This window comes from Trametes versicolor (assembly GCF_000271585.1).
Source record: "Trametes versicolor FP-101664 SS1 unplaced genomic scaffold TRAVEscaffold_13, whole genome shotgun sequence".
Classification (NCBI taxonomy): domain Eukaryota; kingdom Fungi; phylum Basidiomycota; class Agaricomycetes; order Polyporales; family Polyporaceae; genus Trametes; species Trametes versicolor.
The window spans coordinates 1,188,253-1,203,275 of record NW_007360333.1 but is presented as its reverse complement, the minus strand read 5'-3'; the positions used below and the strand labels follow the sequence as shown (position 1 = coordinate 1,203,275).

The 15,023-nt window shown below is 60.1% G+C and overlaps 5 protein-coding genes across 5 annotated transcripts; 3 read left to right on the top strand and 2 right to left on the bottom strand.

Moving 5' to 3' along the window:
• Positions 1–68: 68 nt before the first annotated feature.
• Positions 69–3,093, bottom strand: TRAVEDRAFT_155616 (kinase-like protein). The gene is made up of 5 exons (XM_008046203.1): positions 2,898–3,093; positions 2,563–2,837; positions 1,074–1,817; positions 721–1,013; positions 69–661 (listed from the first exon to the last, which is right to left on the bottom strand). The coding sequence occupies exons 1-3, from the start codon at positions 2,959–2,961 to the stop codon at positions 1,125–1,127; spliced, it is 1,032 nt and encodes a 343-aa protein (XP_008044394.1). The 5' UTR covers positions 2,962–3,093; the 3' UTR covers positions 69–661; positions 721–1,013; positions 1,074–1,124.
• A 145-nt stretch (positions 3,094–3,238) lies between these two features.
• Positions 3,239–5,351, top strand: TRAVEDRAFT_31887 (MRG-domain-containing protein). Its single transcript, XM_008045857.1, has 7 exons — positions 3,239–3,587; positions 3,636–3,861; positions 4,498–4,596; positions 4,649–4,734; positions 4,789–5,000; positions 5,067–5,151; positions 5,209–5,351. The coding sequence occupies exons 1-7, from the start codon at positions 3,424–3,426 to the stop codon at positions 5,291–5,293; spliced, it is 957 nt and encodes a 318-aa protein (XP_008044048.1). The 5' UTR covers positions 3,239–3,423; the 3' UTR covers positions 5,294–5,351.
• A 910-nt stretch (positions 5,352–6,261) lies between these two features.
• Positions 6,262–6,781, bottom strand: TRAVEDRAFT_53283 (uncharacterized protein; the record flags this gene model as incomplete). The annotated part of the gene is made up of 5 exons (XM_008046202.1): positions 6,262–6,327; positions 6,385–6,412; positions 6,474–6,486; positions 6,561–6,613; positions 6,675–6,781. 5 exons carry the CDS (start codon positions 6,779–6,781, stop codon positions 6,262–6,264), a joined length of 267 nt encoding a protein of 88 aa, XP_008044393.1.
• A 3,258-nt stretch (positions 6,782–10,039) lies between these two features.
• Positions 10,040–10,753, top strand: TRAVEDRAFT_40445 (Redoxin; the record flags this gene model as incomplete). Its single annotated transcript, XM_008045892.1, has 4 exons — positions 10,040–10,344; positions 10,393–10,427; positions 10,483–10,577; positions 10,646–10,753. The coding sequence occupies 4 exons, from the start codon at positions 10,040–10,042 to the stop codon at positions 10,751–10,753; spliced, it is 543 nt and encodes a 180-aa protein (XP_008044083.1).
• An 817-nt stretch (positions 10,754–11,570) lies between these two features.
• On the top strand, positions 11,571–14,400 carry TRAVEDRAFT_75109 (uncharacterized protein; the record flags this gene model as incomplete). The annotated part of the gene is made up of 9 exons (XM_008046201.1): positions 11,571–11,617; positions 11,693–11,751; positions 13,276–13,350; positions 13,423–13,557; positions 13,624–13,689; positions 13,742–13,837; positions 13,904–14,016; positions 14,083–14,183; positions 14,248–14,400. The coding sequence occupies 9 exons, from the start codon at positions 11,571–11,573 to the stop codon at positions 14,261–14,263; spliced, it is 708 nt and encodes a 235-aa protein (XP_008044392.1). The 3' UTR covers positions 14,264–14,400.
• Between the last annotated feature and the right edge of the window lie 623 nt (positions 14,401–15,023).

Here is a 15,023-nt window from a genome sequence, read left to right as displayed (position 1 = left end):
GTCATCATATCGAGTCTACGAATTCTACGAGTCAAAGCATACTACGCAGCGGTTTGGTGGGGCATAAGTAAAACCATATATACGAAGCACTTAGCTATAGGCCTAGGTGGGAGAGGGGGGAGGCATACTGTTTAGCTATATCCAGTGGGGGTGTCGATGATACCATATGTGTACGTATAATCGCCCACGCCTACGTACTGTGCGCAGGGACGGGGAAGGAACGGTCCATAGAACGCGAACCGCGAAGCGCAAATTTCGTGCTGCATACGTAAACCGCCACCGCCGCGAATTTCGAAACGTAAACAAGGCAGACGGTAACGCAAACGCTAAAAACCCCACGGGGGCACTCGTCGAAGCGGAGGAAACGACAACGCAACGCAGCACGTCACGTTAACCGGCAATGGCAGCGATAATGGCAGTGGCACGTACGTATACGGCGGGCGCCGCTAGGGTACAGGAAATATACATACATATGCGTAACTTACTCGCACAACAGCAGCCGCTCGCTCGCTCGACCCGAGCGGCGCACGGGGCGCCTCCCCCGCGGCGATCAACAGACGATCCGAGAGGGCCACAGTGAGGTGGTGGGGGTAGTGGTGGTGGGGTGGGGGTCGCGCGGGCGGAAAGGGGGATGGGGGCGCGCGCAATGGCGTGGCTATGGCTGTATCGACGCATAAAGTCAGTTCTGCGCTACACCTCTGCAAAGAGAGAACGACTCACCAGGTCCGAGAAATATATACACTGTCGCCACCGCGACCCGCCCCGGCCCCGGCCGTCTGAGGAGGGGGGGCGAGTGCGACCCCGCATCTGCATCAACGCATCAACGGCGGTAGCATCCACGGGCACTCGTAGGATCATAGAGAGAAGGGGGGTGAACGGGGCGCATCCCGTCATCGCGGCCGCGCGCTCCTCGCGCGGCCTCAGCATATACACGGGCGCTCCGCCACCGCCGCCTCCCTCCGCCTGTCCCCCTCCGCCGGCGCCGCGGGATCCAAACATGGCTCATGAGCCTCCTGCGAGTGGACCGTTAGACATACTTAGTTGAGTTGGAGAGAGTGGAGGGCGATACCCACGTTCTAGACGTACAACATGCCTCAACCGCCCGCGACGCGCCCCGCCCCTCCCTATGCCCACCGCTGGCGCACCACCGCCGCCTTTTTCGTCGCCGTCGCTGCGGCGGTGCGCTCCTCGGCCGCCGCGCATGCTGAGCAGCTGCGGCACACGCGCTTGCGCTTGGTGCCCGCGCGGCCCTCGCCGGGGCGCGGCACGCACCAGTCGAAGGCGCCGTCGTAGACGATGCCCTGGCGCTCGGCCAGCCCACGGAATAGCGCGCGGAGGCCCTCGTAGTCGGGCAGGTCCTCGAACTCGAGGGCGCGGACGTACTTGTAGAAGATGTCGAACTCGGGCGCGAGCCCGACGGTGAGCACGGACTCCGTCTCGAGCTTCTTGTCGCGGATGAGGTCCCACGTGTCGGACACGGACGAGCCCTTGATCTTCCGCCAGGGGAGCGTCCCGCGGAGGAAGTAGATGAGCATGTAGGCGAGCCCCTCGAGGTCGTCGCGGCGCGAGCATTCGACGCCCAGATGGGTGTTGATCGCCGCGAACAGGCACGTTCCCACCCCGTGGTGGTCGTCCTGGTGGTACGGGATATGGGACCCTGTACGAGGGTCGCGGAATTTCTTCGCGAGGCCAAAGTCGATCACGTTCACGACATAGTCGTCGCAATGCGGGTCGTCGGCCTTGGGGACGACGAAGTTGGCGGGCTTGATGTCGCGGTGGACAAAGTCGCGCGAGTGGATGTATTCGATCCGGGTGATCTAGGCGCGGTGATGTCAGCAAGAAGTCCAGAAGGTGGAGACCGGAGATGAAGCTGTACGGAGTCTAACGAGATGTACGGAAGCGCACAGGAACTTTGTTCGCGTGAAGGTTGCTATGAGACGTGCGTATACTGAACGCCAAGTCTTGCGGGACAGAGACAGAAAGTGTCAAACCCGCAGTAACATCTTACTAGTGCGATGACGTAGAGGTCAACGGCTGCAGGGCAGAGTGCGAGCCCAAACGGGTCACTCAGTCTACAATACAGAACACGTTTGGACAGGTACCATCCGGGATCCGGTGTTTCCGGGCGCAAGTGTGAGAAATCGTCGACGCCTGCCATCCCGGTGGAAGGCGCTGTGCGATGGAGACACGGAATGTCAAGTCGACGCGCTGCAAACGCACGGCAGCAACGGTGCACGACCTGCGGCCCAGTACGAGCTGGGAGTACACCTGAGCCCTTCCGATGGGTTCCAAGTTCGGGGGGCGATGAAAGCGTCCAGAAGCGCCGGTCATCGAGCCCAGCCTGCTTGTGGCGATCCGGCAAACTGTACTCCACAATCCGAACGAGGACATAGTGTCGAAGTGAGAAAGACCACGAGACGAAAGATGAGAGTTGGAGAGGTTGGGGCAATTAGCCACCGGACGAACGCGCCGTAGACGCCGCGAGAGGAGCGACCACAGCGGCCGCGTTGTGCGCGCAGCTCGCACACGAAACCATCGAGGCATCGAACAGAGGGCACTCACAAGCTGGTCAGCAAGCATGAGGATCGTCTTGAGGGAAAAGTGCCGGTTGCACATGCGGAAGAGATCTTCGAGTGAGGGGCCGAGCAAGTCGATGACCATTACGTTGTAGTCACCCTGGCGGCCAGACCAGTTGATCCAAGGGACGCCGGGGCCGCCCATGAGGGTCTTGTAGATCTTGGACTCTTGCTTGAGCGGGGACGACTTTGCAATGGCTGGCTCGAGCTTGATGGCGACTTCCTTGCCAGCCACAGTGTGCACGCCCTGGAAGACGGTGCCTGAGCGAGAGAGAGTGAATGAGGGGCGCAAAAGGGCGCGTGGAATGGAGAGCGACTGACCACACCCGCCGATGGCGATTTCCTCCTCGAGCCTGTACTTGCCACCAAACGTGTAGGGATCCATTGCAGCGATGTGGGGCGAGCTGGGGCGTTGTGGGTGCCGGGGTACGCGTCGCGGAGTGCGGGGACGCGAAGGACGGAAGTTGGGAGGAGGAGAGGGCGTCGAGCGGGGACCGTCGCGGTGAGGGCGAGAAACAAGGACGATTCACGCAGGGGCGGGACTGAAGAGAGGAGAGGGAAGAGCCTGCAGCGGTTCATTTCCCCAAACAAACGCCCGCCCGGCATCCCCCGGCCGCGGCTCGACTGACGCCATATGTCTCCCTCCTCCCCTCTCGGTCGCTGCACACTCCGCTGCAGTCAATTAAGAAGGCCTCTGTCGATCGACCCGACCAACGTTCGCCCCCCTCGCTGCGGGGAACAGCTGCGCCCACCGGAGCCCGCACCGGCCGACGCGTGCTCGGGCGCTTGACGCGGTACGCGACTCGTGGGTGCCGTCCCGCGCCCCGCGTCTCCGCTGCTCTCGACCATGTCCGCACAAACATTCACCGTCAACGAGCGTGTCCTCTGCTACCACGGCCCCCTCATCTACGAGGCCAAAGTGCTCAAGACTGAGACCTGGGACGCGTCCAACACTCAGTCCGGCGTCGTTGGCCCCCACTACTACGTCCACTACAAGGGCTGGAAACAGACGTCCGTGCCCTCACCTGTTCAGCTGCATGTAGTCTGACACTCGCCTAGATGGGATGAGTGGGTCGATGCGTCGCGTCTGCTCAAGTTCAACGAGACGAATATCGGTCTGCAGAAGGCGCTTCAGTCGCAGTCCCAGGCCGCTCAGGCCGCCAGTGCCTCCTCTTCGAAAGCCGCAAAGGCCCAGTCCGGAAAGGACGTCGCCGGTGCGAGTGGGCGCGGCGGGCTCGGAGGGCGCAAAGACGGTGCACGGGGCACCAAGCGCGGCAGAGACGAGGTATGTTCCGCTCTTCTACCCGCCTTTATCCAGCCTTGCACGCTCTCCCATTCCCGGGATCCGCCAGAAAGTCGAGTGCGGCAGATCATGGAGATTCACAGCCGGGTCCTGTGGCACTATACTCCCCTTCTCTCGTACGGGGTCCGTGAAGAGAGCACTCTTGGGTGCCACAGACCCGGCGCGCCGTCTGCGCCGATGTCACCAATTTCGCCTCGTCTGGTTGAAGTAGCACGAAACGCTGCGCGTCACGATCGGGACATGGCGGAATTGGTGACGATGGGACCTATGTGCTTATTGGACCCGGCGATAACTACGCTCATGAGAGGGCGGAATTCGAGACCTTGGTGCCCAAAGTGGTGGCGTATACGGACATAGGAACCAGAGGTGTCAGGGCTCACGCCCACTTGACAAGTTTGGCAAGTGCACTCGCTTTTTCCAGCGTGGTGTGTTATCCCGCCCACGCGACGTCGTCTTGGAGATCGAGACGTCCAGCCAAGGACACGTTGTGGACGTACATACCACGCCGCACGCTGAGCTGCGGCTCAGCCCAAAGGGCAGACACCACGCTCGTACCTTCGGACTCCCCGCACCGGCTGTACCCCACTTTCCCCGCACACGCTGACCAGGGCCGGTTAGGATGAGGGCACGCGCAAGCCCGAGATGAAGCTGAACGTGCCGGAAACACTGAAGGTGCTGCTCGTGGACGACTGGGAGGCCGTTACCAAGAACAACCAGGTCCGTCCTTACTCCTGTCTCGTGCTCTGCACGCGCGCTGAGCATCATGCAGCTCGTGGGGCTCCCACGAAAACCGAGCACGATCGACGTCCTCGAGGACTTCAAGCAGCACGTCCTCGCCCAGGGCGCCTCGACACAGTACGTTTCTCCCGCATGCTCTCCCGCCGCCACGTCGCTGACGCTCGCCCGCAGACTGAAAGACCCGAAGATCCTGCTGCCGACGATCATCGCGGGCCTGCAGACGTACTTCGACCGCGCGCTCGGCGCGAACCTGCTCTACCGCTTCGAGCGCCCGCAGTACGCGGAGATCCGCAAAAAGTACGTGACGGGCCCGACGGTCGTCGTCGGGCAGGAGAAGGAGATGAGCGCGATCTACGGCGCGGAGCACTTCCTGCGCATGCTCGGTGTGTTTCTCTTCACCTATGATACCCCGTTGGGCGCGTATACTGATGGAGTGAGGATCGTTATAGTGAGTCTGCCGCAGATGGTCGCGAGCTCGAGCATGGACGGCGAGTCGGTCGGGTTATTGCGGGAGTACGTGAACGAGCTGCTGCAGTGCGTGTCATCTCCACTCGCGCTTGATCTCTGACGCTGACGAGAAGGCATTTGCAGGTGGATGGCGGACGAGAAGGCGCGGATATTCGCGCCCGAGTACGAGAGCGCGAGCATCGCGTACCAGAACATCTCCCGCTCGTGATCGCTTTGTTGTGCTGTACTGTGATCGTTTGCGTGTACGATATGAAGTCTTTTTCTCGTCTCATACAGGTTGGGCGGTCCACACCCAGGCCCAGAGTGTTTTAGCCCCACGACAATAGGCGCTCGTTGATCGTCGAGAACAGAGCCAGGAGCGCACAGGTGTGCTTGAGGCTAATTGGGGTTGTGTGGATGCGTGACGCAGAGGTTGTGTATGTACTGTGTGGCGGTGAGCAGTGCGGCTTGAGATCGCGGGCGGGTATGTACTAATAGTAATTGTCGTGCGGCGCGCACTGGTCATCGTCGGGTGGGCGTGGGGTCGGGTGCGGGATAGCGGACGACTCGGGGCAGGTGCGTTCGCGTATCGCCAACTCGTCAGTCAGAATTCAACTTCAACGCCGTCCTGCAGACTACTCAACGTCATCTTGAAAGAAGGCGATCGTATGCAGGAGGAAGGCGGGGATATGCTGGGAAGACAGTGCAACACTTCACCATCCAGAGCCCAACTTAGCGGGAAAACATACAGCACGTACGCAAGGGGTCGTGCGATCATCATGTATAACGCATCGCGGGTGAGCAATCACACTTATAAGTATATGCCAGTGTCGCACGTCTTTCCGGCACTTCACTCCGCCTGCTCGGTCGCAATGCTCCCCTGGGCCGCGGCGCGCTCCGTGCCACTGCCAGTGTCGACCCTCATCGATGTCCGGTGGGAGCATCGTACCCGTGGCGTGCGTGCTCACGCGAGTCGGGAGCTGGATTTGGACGTGTCCGCGAGCGAGGCGGGGGCCCCGAGGCGCGGGGAGGCTGGCGAGGTAGTCCTGCGCCGGGGCGGTCTGTGAGCCCGTTGCGCGAGTTTAGGCTGTGGGGCAAGGCGCCTTGACTGCGGGGCGAGTGCGCAGGAGGGGGAGTGCGTACACTGCTAGGAGGGTGTTTGCGTACACTGGGGGACGTCGGGCCCCGGGGTTAGCGTCAGAAGGTGGTCGCGGTGAGGACGGTGAGGGCGAAGTAGATCAGGTTGGTCGGGAGGACGAGAGCCTGGTTTCGGGCATGTCGGGATTTGTGTGAGATGGACGCGGTGTACGGTGTGCTTACGAATATGAGGGAGAGGAAGCTGAAGATCCTGCATGGGCGGGGTGATATCAGTATGGCGGACAGCTTCCAGTGTGAGGGAGCGGGCGTACCCCGTCAGAAGCCCTGTGAGATGCGGTACCAGCGGTCGTCAGAGTCGGCCGCGTTGGTCAGCGCAAGGGTAGGGGCTGGGGACGGACCGGTGTTGACTGCGTACATGATCATGACGAGCAGGGTGATCAACGAGTCGGTCCTATAAGTGCACCAAGTGTGAATTTGAATTTGAATCCGCCGTTGGATGCGAGTGAGCGTACCTCTTGAACACGGTTCTGCTTTGGCGCAGGGCGAGAACGAGCGTCGTGGTGAGCAGGGAGTCGACGAGGACCGCGGTGCCGAATGCGGCGGGCATCAGCTCCTGCATTGCGATCGATTCAGAGGGGCGGGACTAGTCTGAAGATGGCGGACTGCAAGTAAGAGACGCACGGCCGCCGACTCGAATAGGGCAGTTGGGAACCTCGAAATCGGTGGATACGGCGTGGTCTAGTAGAAGAAAAAAGGTGCATACTTTTTGACTGTAGCAGCTGGATGTCGTGTGCGACGCAGGATGAGGTGCGAGACGGCCCAGGCAGTTGATGCACTACTCACCAGTAGCGAGCCCTGTTGACAAAGAAGGATGAGGCAGTTCGCCAGTGAAGTATGGAGAAATATAGATATAGACGCACCCAAGATCGCAAGCATAAGGACAAGCTACCGTGTCGTCACCGCCCGATGAGCCAACTCAACATCCTATGTGCGTTGTTGAAGGGGACATTGGTACGCACTGCGACTACTACGATTGCGCGGAATTGAGAGCCGACTATCTGGGGTTAGATTTACTCGCGAGACAAAGGTTTCAGACGCACTGAGGTAAACTCGACGAGTGAAGAGGCTTGGAGAGCGGGAGGACCATGTGAGACCATGGTGACTGTGAATGTGCCAATGGCCCGCACCTTTCGGAGACGACCACGATCGCTGCCTGCGGGGCTGGAGTGTTAGAAGACAAGGACTTAGGCTGATGTGGAATGAGGGGAGGCGCACTGTGGACACCGGCAGAATCTGTATTCACCAGGCGGCTTGAGCGAGAATAGGCATTGGTGTTGCTTGTATCGCACATACATGGGCAGACCTGGGAGGCTCGGAACAGACTGGATCAGGGAGGTAACGTCGTGTGGTCGTGTAAGTACACTCACCATATGTTGTGTAGTAGGGCACTAGGGTGGAAGTACTCGGTCACCACATAGTAGTAGCTAAGTAGCGAGGGATCTGGTCAGCAGCATACTGGGAAATCCTGCGCACAATCGCTACGGCTCACCAAACATGCATGCAACAGATGATATGTATAGTCTCCAGAACGCTGGCATGCAATCAGTGATCGAGGCTGAGCAAACATCGGCACGGCCTACAGTGCTGAGACGACCCAGCATACCCGGTACCGTTGTAAACAGACAGCACTGAAGGGGAGCAGTGTCCGGACGTACAATCACTCGCAATACAACGGCATCTCCTGGGAAGAGGCGATAGCCTTATCTGTACGTCTGATGCAAGGTGAGCCCATACATACATTCTGTGTGTCCAAGATTAGCGAACGCCCGCACTCGCCAAAGAACACAAAAGCAGGACGGCCTACACCACCCCAACGAAGGTCGCTATCAAGAACGCCCCGAAGGTGTTGTCGAGACATGGTGCCGGTGGCAGCAAGGCGGAGGGCCCGTCAACGGGAGCAGTGGTCGGAGGGGCAGACATGACGGCTTCCTGCGTACTGGCTGCCTAAACGCTCGCCGATGATGCTATTGTATGCCGTCCTTGACTCTGCTATGCGGGCGCTGGACTCTTCGTGGGCACATGGAACGGGCTGCCGTGAGATGGCCACTGAATACCGCATGATTGGGCTCCATCTAACGGGGGACACGTCTGCAGGTCTGCCACACAGCACAATCAGATTCTGCAGATGGAGACCCGAGGGAGACAGCCTTCGGTCTCCGGTGGGATTCGTGGAGACGAGTTCTCTGTCGTCGCGAATGAGTGCAGGGCTGTGATAGCGAACTTTGATGCCTAGGGGCGAAAGCATATCAGTCATGCGGAGATGGAGCAGGGGAGAGGACTGACAGTTGGCTAGAAGCGTCGTACTTGTGCTCTCGCAACTGCGGCCCCAATCCGCGTTGGCGGCGCACGAGAAACCGGATATGTCGAGGGCGTACATCGTAGCGCTATGCTACTGAGCACTTAGTGAGTGCTGAGTGACCAAGAGGGCGTGGATGTTGACAGCGCGATAAACATGATTTATGCGGGAGACGTCTACGCATTGTTTTTCCCGCTTCACTTCAGGAGGGAGCGTGCTGAGGAGGTGTGCTCATCTTTATGTTGTAGGCGAGAACGAACATGGCCGCGTGTGAGAGAGGTGCACAGAGGTCCCCCGTGGGAAGTCGGAGTTTACTTCTGCAAGAGTGAATCTCACAGGCGCCTAACGCGTATGGGTCCATATTCTTCGCCTTGCCCTCGCACTAAGCACTTGTCAGGCCTGCTCAACCATCTGGTTCACAAATATTCTCATCATACAGCCTCTCAGCCTCTCCTCTTCCTGCACACGCTATGAAGTTATAGCAGGCTAGCTAGGCCCTGGGAGCGATGCCCATCTGGCACCGCACGCTTCTCAAACCGTTTCTTGACATCCGGACACTCGCAAAATTGCGCTGCTTGTTCGCCTACTTCGTGCATCTCGCATCCATCTCTGCCATGGTTCCAAAGATTGCAATGCTTGCAAATATCTTGCTCTCCTAACAGCCTAATCGTGGCGCAGCGGTTCGAACTTCACAGCGAAGACACACGGGCTTCCTCGATCGCCTCGCAGCTCCCGGGGCAGACGTTGGACCGTGCTCGGCGTATGCTAGACTGTCCCGGCGTCGGCGCCCTGGGGGAGTAATGGGCATAACCACCGCTAATTGGTATAAGAGCGCGAGCATCGCGTACTGCGCAGACTTAGAGCCTCTCCCGCTCGTGAACGCGTGGACTTAGTGGACAAGTTGTACTGGGGATCCTGCTACCGTGACGGCTATCGCGGGCCCGTTGTAGCTGCCTTAGGGGTGCTTTGGTCGACGTCGTACGTTGGGGTCAACTGCATGTGCCACTTCGAGCGGCTGCCTCTCTCGTGAGCCGCGCACCGCGGAGTCGGGCAGTCCGGCAGGGCTCTTGCGTGAGTTTGTGGATACGCTACTGTGGTGCGTACACTTACGTTTCTCGTTCACTTGTGGAGCTGACGCGCATGCAGATGGATGACGAATGGCTCGTGCAATATTCGCGCCTGGCGCGGAGGCCCACGGAGAAAGCGACTTCAAGAGCATCGCGCGTGTATATACCAGATCATCTCCGCTGGTAATTGATCCTGCAGGGCCATTTGTGCTGCGATTTCTAGCATGTACAGCGTCAGATGCAGCCTCTTCTGTGCTCCGCCTGCTTTGAGGCCGGTGTTCCCCAGAGGTTGGTGAGGGAAGGAGTGGTATGACGTCAGGGCCCCGTCAGCGCGTACATATTCTCCCTCTCCCTCCTCCCTCCTTCCTCTCTCCCACTCACCCACACTCGCGAAACAGCCACACCCGCCTCGCGATCGCACCCACCACCGCATAACCCAAAGCACAGAAACAAAATGGCCTCCCTCCTCGCCGGCGCAACGAAAACTGCACACAGCCTCGCGACCTCCCTCCTCAGCGCCGCCGAGGCCAAGGCCGGCTCCACGCTCCCCGTGAGCGTCCCCGTGAAGGAGGACGACGCGCAGAAGCCGTTCACGTTCGCGGGCATCGCAGGCAAGAACGTGTTCGTTGGGGTGCCGGGCGCGTTCACGGGCGCGTGCTCCGCGCAGGTGCCCGGGTACATCAAGGCGTTTGAGACGTTCAGGGCGAAGGGCGTGGATGGTGTGTATGTTGTTGGGGTCAATGATGTGTTTGTTATGAAGTGAGTCGCGTTTTTCTGTTGATGGGAAGGAGGGCTGATGCTGGGTAGGGCGTGGAAGGAGCAATTGGCTCCCCAAGGCACCCGTGCGTCCGACGTTCTATGTAGTGTTGGCATTGGATGTTGACGGCGCGCATACAGCGATCCACTTCATCGCGGACGACCAGGGCGCGTTCGTCGGCGCGCTCGGCATGCTCTTCGACGCGTCCCCCCTGCTCGGCTCGCCGCGCTCCAAGGTATGGCCCTCCTTCCTCCTTACTCCGACGACGACGCTGTCCAGTGCTGAATGGTATTTCGCGCGCAGCGGTTCGTGGCGGTTACGGAGGGCGAGACGATCAGCTTCCTGACTGTCGAGCCGAACCCGGGCGAGGTCACGGTGACCGCTGTGGACAAGATCGTGCCGTGGTTGTGAGCGAGGAGCGACTCGGACCGAGGGCCGCGAGGAGCGGGGACTCGGAGGAAGAAGTGAAGAATACCCGTTGTATGGGAGTGTATCATAGGTCGTCCAATGCGTCAAACCTTCTTGGATGGATATTACCTGGACCGACTCGGATGTGGCTGGCTACGGTGCACAGCGCTTGCTCTGCAGAAGTGAGTACTAACCCTGCCGCCTTGAGCTCCAATTTCTCCGTATTCCTGCGTACATCTACGGGCTGTCCTCACTGTGGCGCCATGCCCCCGCAAACCCAGAAGTCGACGTGAGTCTGTGAGTACCCCATCCGTCACTGGCCTTTCAATTCCTTGCCACGACTGTCACCCGCACGCCCGCTCACGACGCGTCTTGCATTGCAGGCCCGGCTTCTCCGACGTGCTCGCCCCTGACTTCCCGCATGACGCTGCATCCGGTCGTGCTATTGCCCGCTGCGTGCTGGCGTGGCTCTCACCGTACGCTGTGGGGGCGCTCGAACGCCAGTGCCTGGTGTCCAGCAGAAACACCCCGATCTCAGCGCGTTCTCTGATATGCTCCTTATTCCACTAAAGGACAAATCTAGAACCTTAGCAAAAGAACTGAGTCAGGTCCTCTGCATCCACTGGCAGCGGGCGAGTAGTGCGGCCCATCCGTCATGTCCTCAACTTGAACCTCGATGCGGAGTCAAGAGTCCGGTCCGTGCTCGACGCGGGGTTTGTGATCGACCCTGGCGTCTGAGGAGCGGTACGTGCCCGTGCGGTGGCTGGAGCGCGAGTGTGTTACTGACGAGTGTTCCGTATAGAGCGCAGGCTGCACAGCCATGCCTGCATTGAAGATCCCCGATATCCTCTACAAAGTCCGTCTGGGGTGAACAAGTACATATCGACGACTCAGCCTCGGTTGACGTAGAGGTGCGCATGCTAATTTGAATATGTTCTGCAGGTACTGGAAACCGGGGTTCGGTGCGGCGACGCTTACGTTGGATTGGGCGTGGCCGGAAGGTGCGTGTGCGGTTCTCCTAGTACCACCCGTGCTACTCTAGGTGCCTTGGATTCCCGAATAGAAATATCTCGGAGGTAGAGCCAATACTGTACCCGCCAGACGTTAGGCGATGTCCCCTGTCCCCGAGGCCTCGGTCGATTACCATATATGGCAGGTCACCTGCCTTATATAGTATACGACCTTCCTTTTCGGGTGTAGACGCTCGTCTAACCCCTAGCCTAGGGGTCCATCGCTTCGCCTAACGTCTGGCGGGTACAGTATGCCACTCCCATGAGCGGCAATCCATCCCGCGTGCGCTCCGATGACTACATGTGAGTGTCTGCTGCCAGCATGCGGTTTCAAGCGTACAGCTTCGAGGCAAGATACTGTGTGTGACCTTCTGATGCGCAGAAGAACGTCTATACACAGACGACCTTCGACGCCCACCCATCGGCGGCGATGCGCGTACCTCGGTCTTACCGGCAGCCAGTCCCAGCCCCCTCCGCATCTCCGCGTTCGAAGCCGTCCCTGGCTGAGGCTTCTCCTCCCACGTCCCGGCCATCCAGCCGCACTTCCCCCTCCATGTCGTCCCAACGCAGACGTGTGGCCGCACGTTGGCTCTCCCCGAATGTGCGCGCTCGTTGGCATTGGGCCCACCTGGGTCCTGTCGGGTGTCTCGTACGTTCTGGTGCGCTGATTTCGTGCGCACGGGCCGTTGAGGCGATCCTTCTAACGTGCGCAGTAGGATCTGACTTGGAGGTATTCCTGGACGCGCGCGGCGGTATCGGAGCAGATTACCCCAGGAACGACTGTCTTCCGCCTCCGAACGCGAGGCTGGTTCACGAGCCTAACCCCGGGCTCCTGAGCTTGTATGCCGTATGTCACCCTTCTTGCGTTCGCAGCGTCCTGTCTTCGAGCGAGGAGAACGGTTGAGCCTAACACGGTGACGTAGGCGCTTCGTCCTTCGCTGTATACCGCGCGGCCTGTATACGCGCGTCGACGTCCGCCATGCCGTTTGCTGCTCAGGAGCTCTGCGGGACAGGCACGTCGGGCTTCCGCCAGCCGCGGCGTTGTACCTGGCCCGGGTGCACTCCAGCCCCCCTCCGAAATCCAAAGTCCAAAAATGCACCGCGCATTGCCTGTTCGCAATCACACCCGCCGCGCGCGGACGCGGACGTACAGCGCTAGCACGCCGTAATGGTGCCTCGCCGCGGGCATACAGTTGATGTTGGTTGGGTGGGCGGCGGGCCCGCGATGGGTCCTGGGCCTGACCCGGCGGTGTGGCCATTCGACGCGTGCGGCGCGGGTGCCGGGTTTTGACGTCGAGACGGGTGGAAGCAGGACGGAGCGAGGGATTCGCAGAGTTGAGCTGCATAGGGCGTGTGGCGGGCGAGGGTAGGTGTTCTGTTCGGGTTCGGGGCGGCTGCTGATGACGCTGGCGCGCGGATAGGCACATATAAAAGAGGGGAGGTGGGGGTGGGGGTCTGCAGCACATCTGCTACACTAGCGAGCCTGCAAGCACTCACTCATTCTCTCACCTGAAGCCGACACGATGAAGACGTTCGCTACGCTGCTCTCTGTGTGCGCTGTCGTCGTGGGCAGTTGCGCGCTCTTTACCCGTGGGTCGCGCGCCGCTCCCCGCACCGTTCTGCGCTGACGAGCCCTGGGTGCTTTGTTGGCACATTTGGCAGCGCGCGGCGAGGCCGCGGAGGTGTGCACCGGGGCGAAGACGGTATCGAGCTCGACGGTCAACGTTGGCAGCAAGGCCGTCGCGCTCACGACGTTCTCGTGCGACGCGCAACACGCGTTTGCGCACGCTGACAATGGTTGGTGTCGTGTGCTGTGCTGCGTGGATGGGTGCGGGACTCGGAGGCTGATGTGCATTTTTGCAGACCCGACGCCGACGTCCAACGCGCCCGCCGCGCCGGTCCCGACGACCGACGTGTGTGGGGTGATCTGTACGTGCCCTCGTTCGTTTCTGCGCAGAGGCGTCGTTGACGGCGGGTCCAGGCAGCAACGTGTGCGGGGACAGCGGGGAGCTGCCGCCGGTCACGGAGGACTGCGCGACGATCATGGACGCGATCACGATCCTCAACGGCTCTGTCTGTGCGTCCCTTTCTCCTTACTGATATGTGTGTAGGATGGTGGGCTGACGGGGAATGGGACGGGCAGCGCCGACGTTCGGGGTCGCACCGGGCCATGCGCAGACGCTGACCTTCGGGACGTGCCGCTTCTTCTTCGAGAACGACTCGCCGCTCCCGATGAGCAACTGCTGGCTCTCCTTCGTACGTCGCTTTTGCTTTGTTACGTTGTGAGTGGGGGAAGGGGACGTGGGCTGATTGGGCGGGCAGGGGCAAGCGGCGAGCGCGGCGGCGAGTGCGTGCCTGCCGCCGGTGCAGCCGGTGAACTCGGAGGGGATATGTATCGCTCGGGACGCGACGTGGCGCATTGGGTGGGTGGCTTTTCTTTTTCATTGTGGTTATCGTGAATGGGGGACTCACGCGGGTTGCTTGTAGGGTTGCGCACTCTTAAGTGTATTTTTCGAGGCGCTGCTCAAGCTGTCTATGGTGAAAGGCAGGGATCGGACAAGCTATTTCTTTCTCACTGGGTTTCTGGTTGTGTGTATGGTTGCTGTATATCTTGAGGTTATTCAATACACGGGGCATTTGCACGGAATATCTAGCTCACTGGCGTCATTGCTTGGGAGAGATTTACGTTGATATTCAGTGAAGTCTCTTGGGGGTTGCCTGAGTGGAGTATCAGGAAGCTGGAAGATCAGGACGAGGAACAAGGCGAGGGAGGATGGGTGTCATGAGCAGCCGGCGCCGTGCCGCCCTGTGCCTGCACTGCCGTCAGGTAGAAGCGCTGAGACGATTGAGAGCTTGAGCTTGAGCCTGAGCCTCTTGCTCCAACACCACCACCATGCAATCGACCGCCGAGCTCGCTGTCATTTCTTCTGGCTTTGCTCACGCTAGCACGATCGATATAGATGCTAAAAGTGATTCTTAGTACTATTGGTGGCATATTCTCGGTCTGCCGCGAGGTGTCATTCGCCCGAGTACGAGCGCATTTGATCCCCCAGGTCATTCGCGATCCGAATTCGCTGTCTGTGAGTCCATGTCAAACGCAGCAGACGCAGCCCAGGCCATGTCTGGTATGTCGGCCTTGCACTTCCCGAGTCTCTCTATGTCCTACACCCCGCGGAACTGCTAACAGCTCGTGAACAGCGCTCGAAACAGATGCCGCGGTCTATCCTCGCGTTTGTCCGCAGGCACAGCGCATACCGCACACG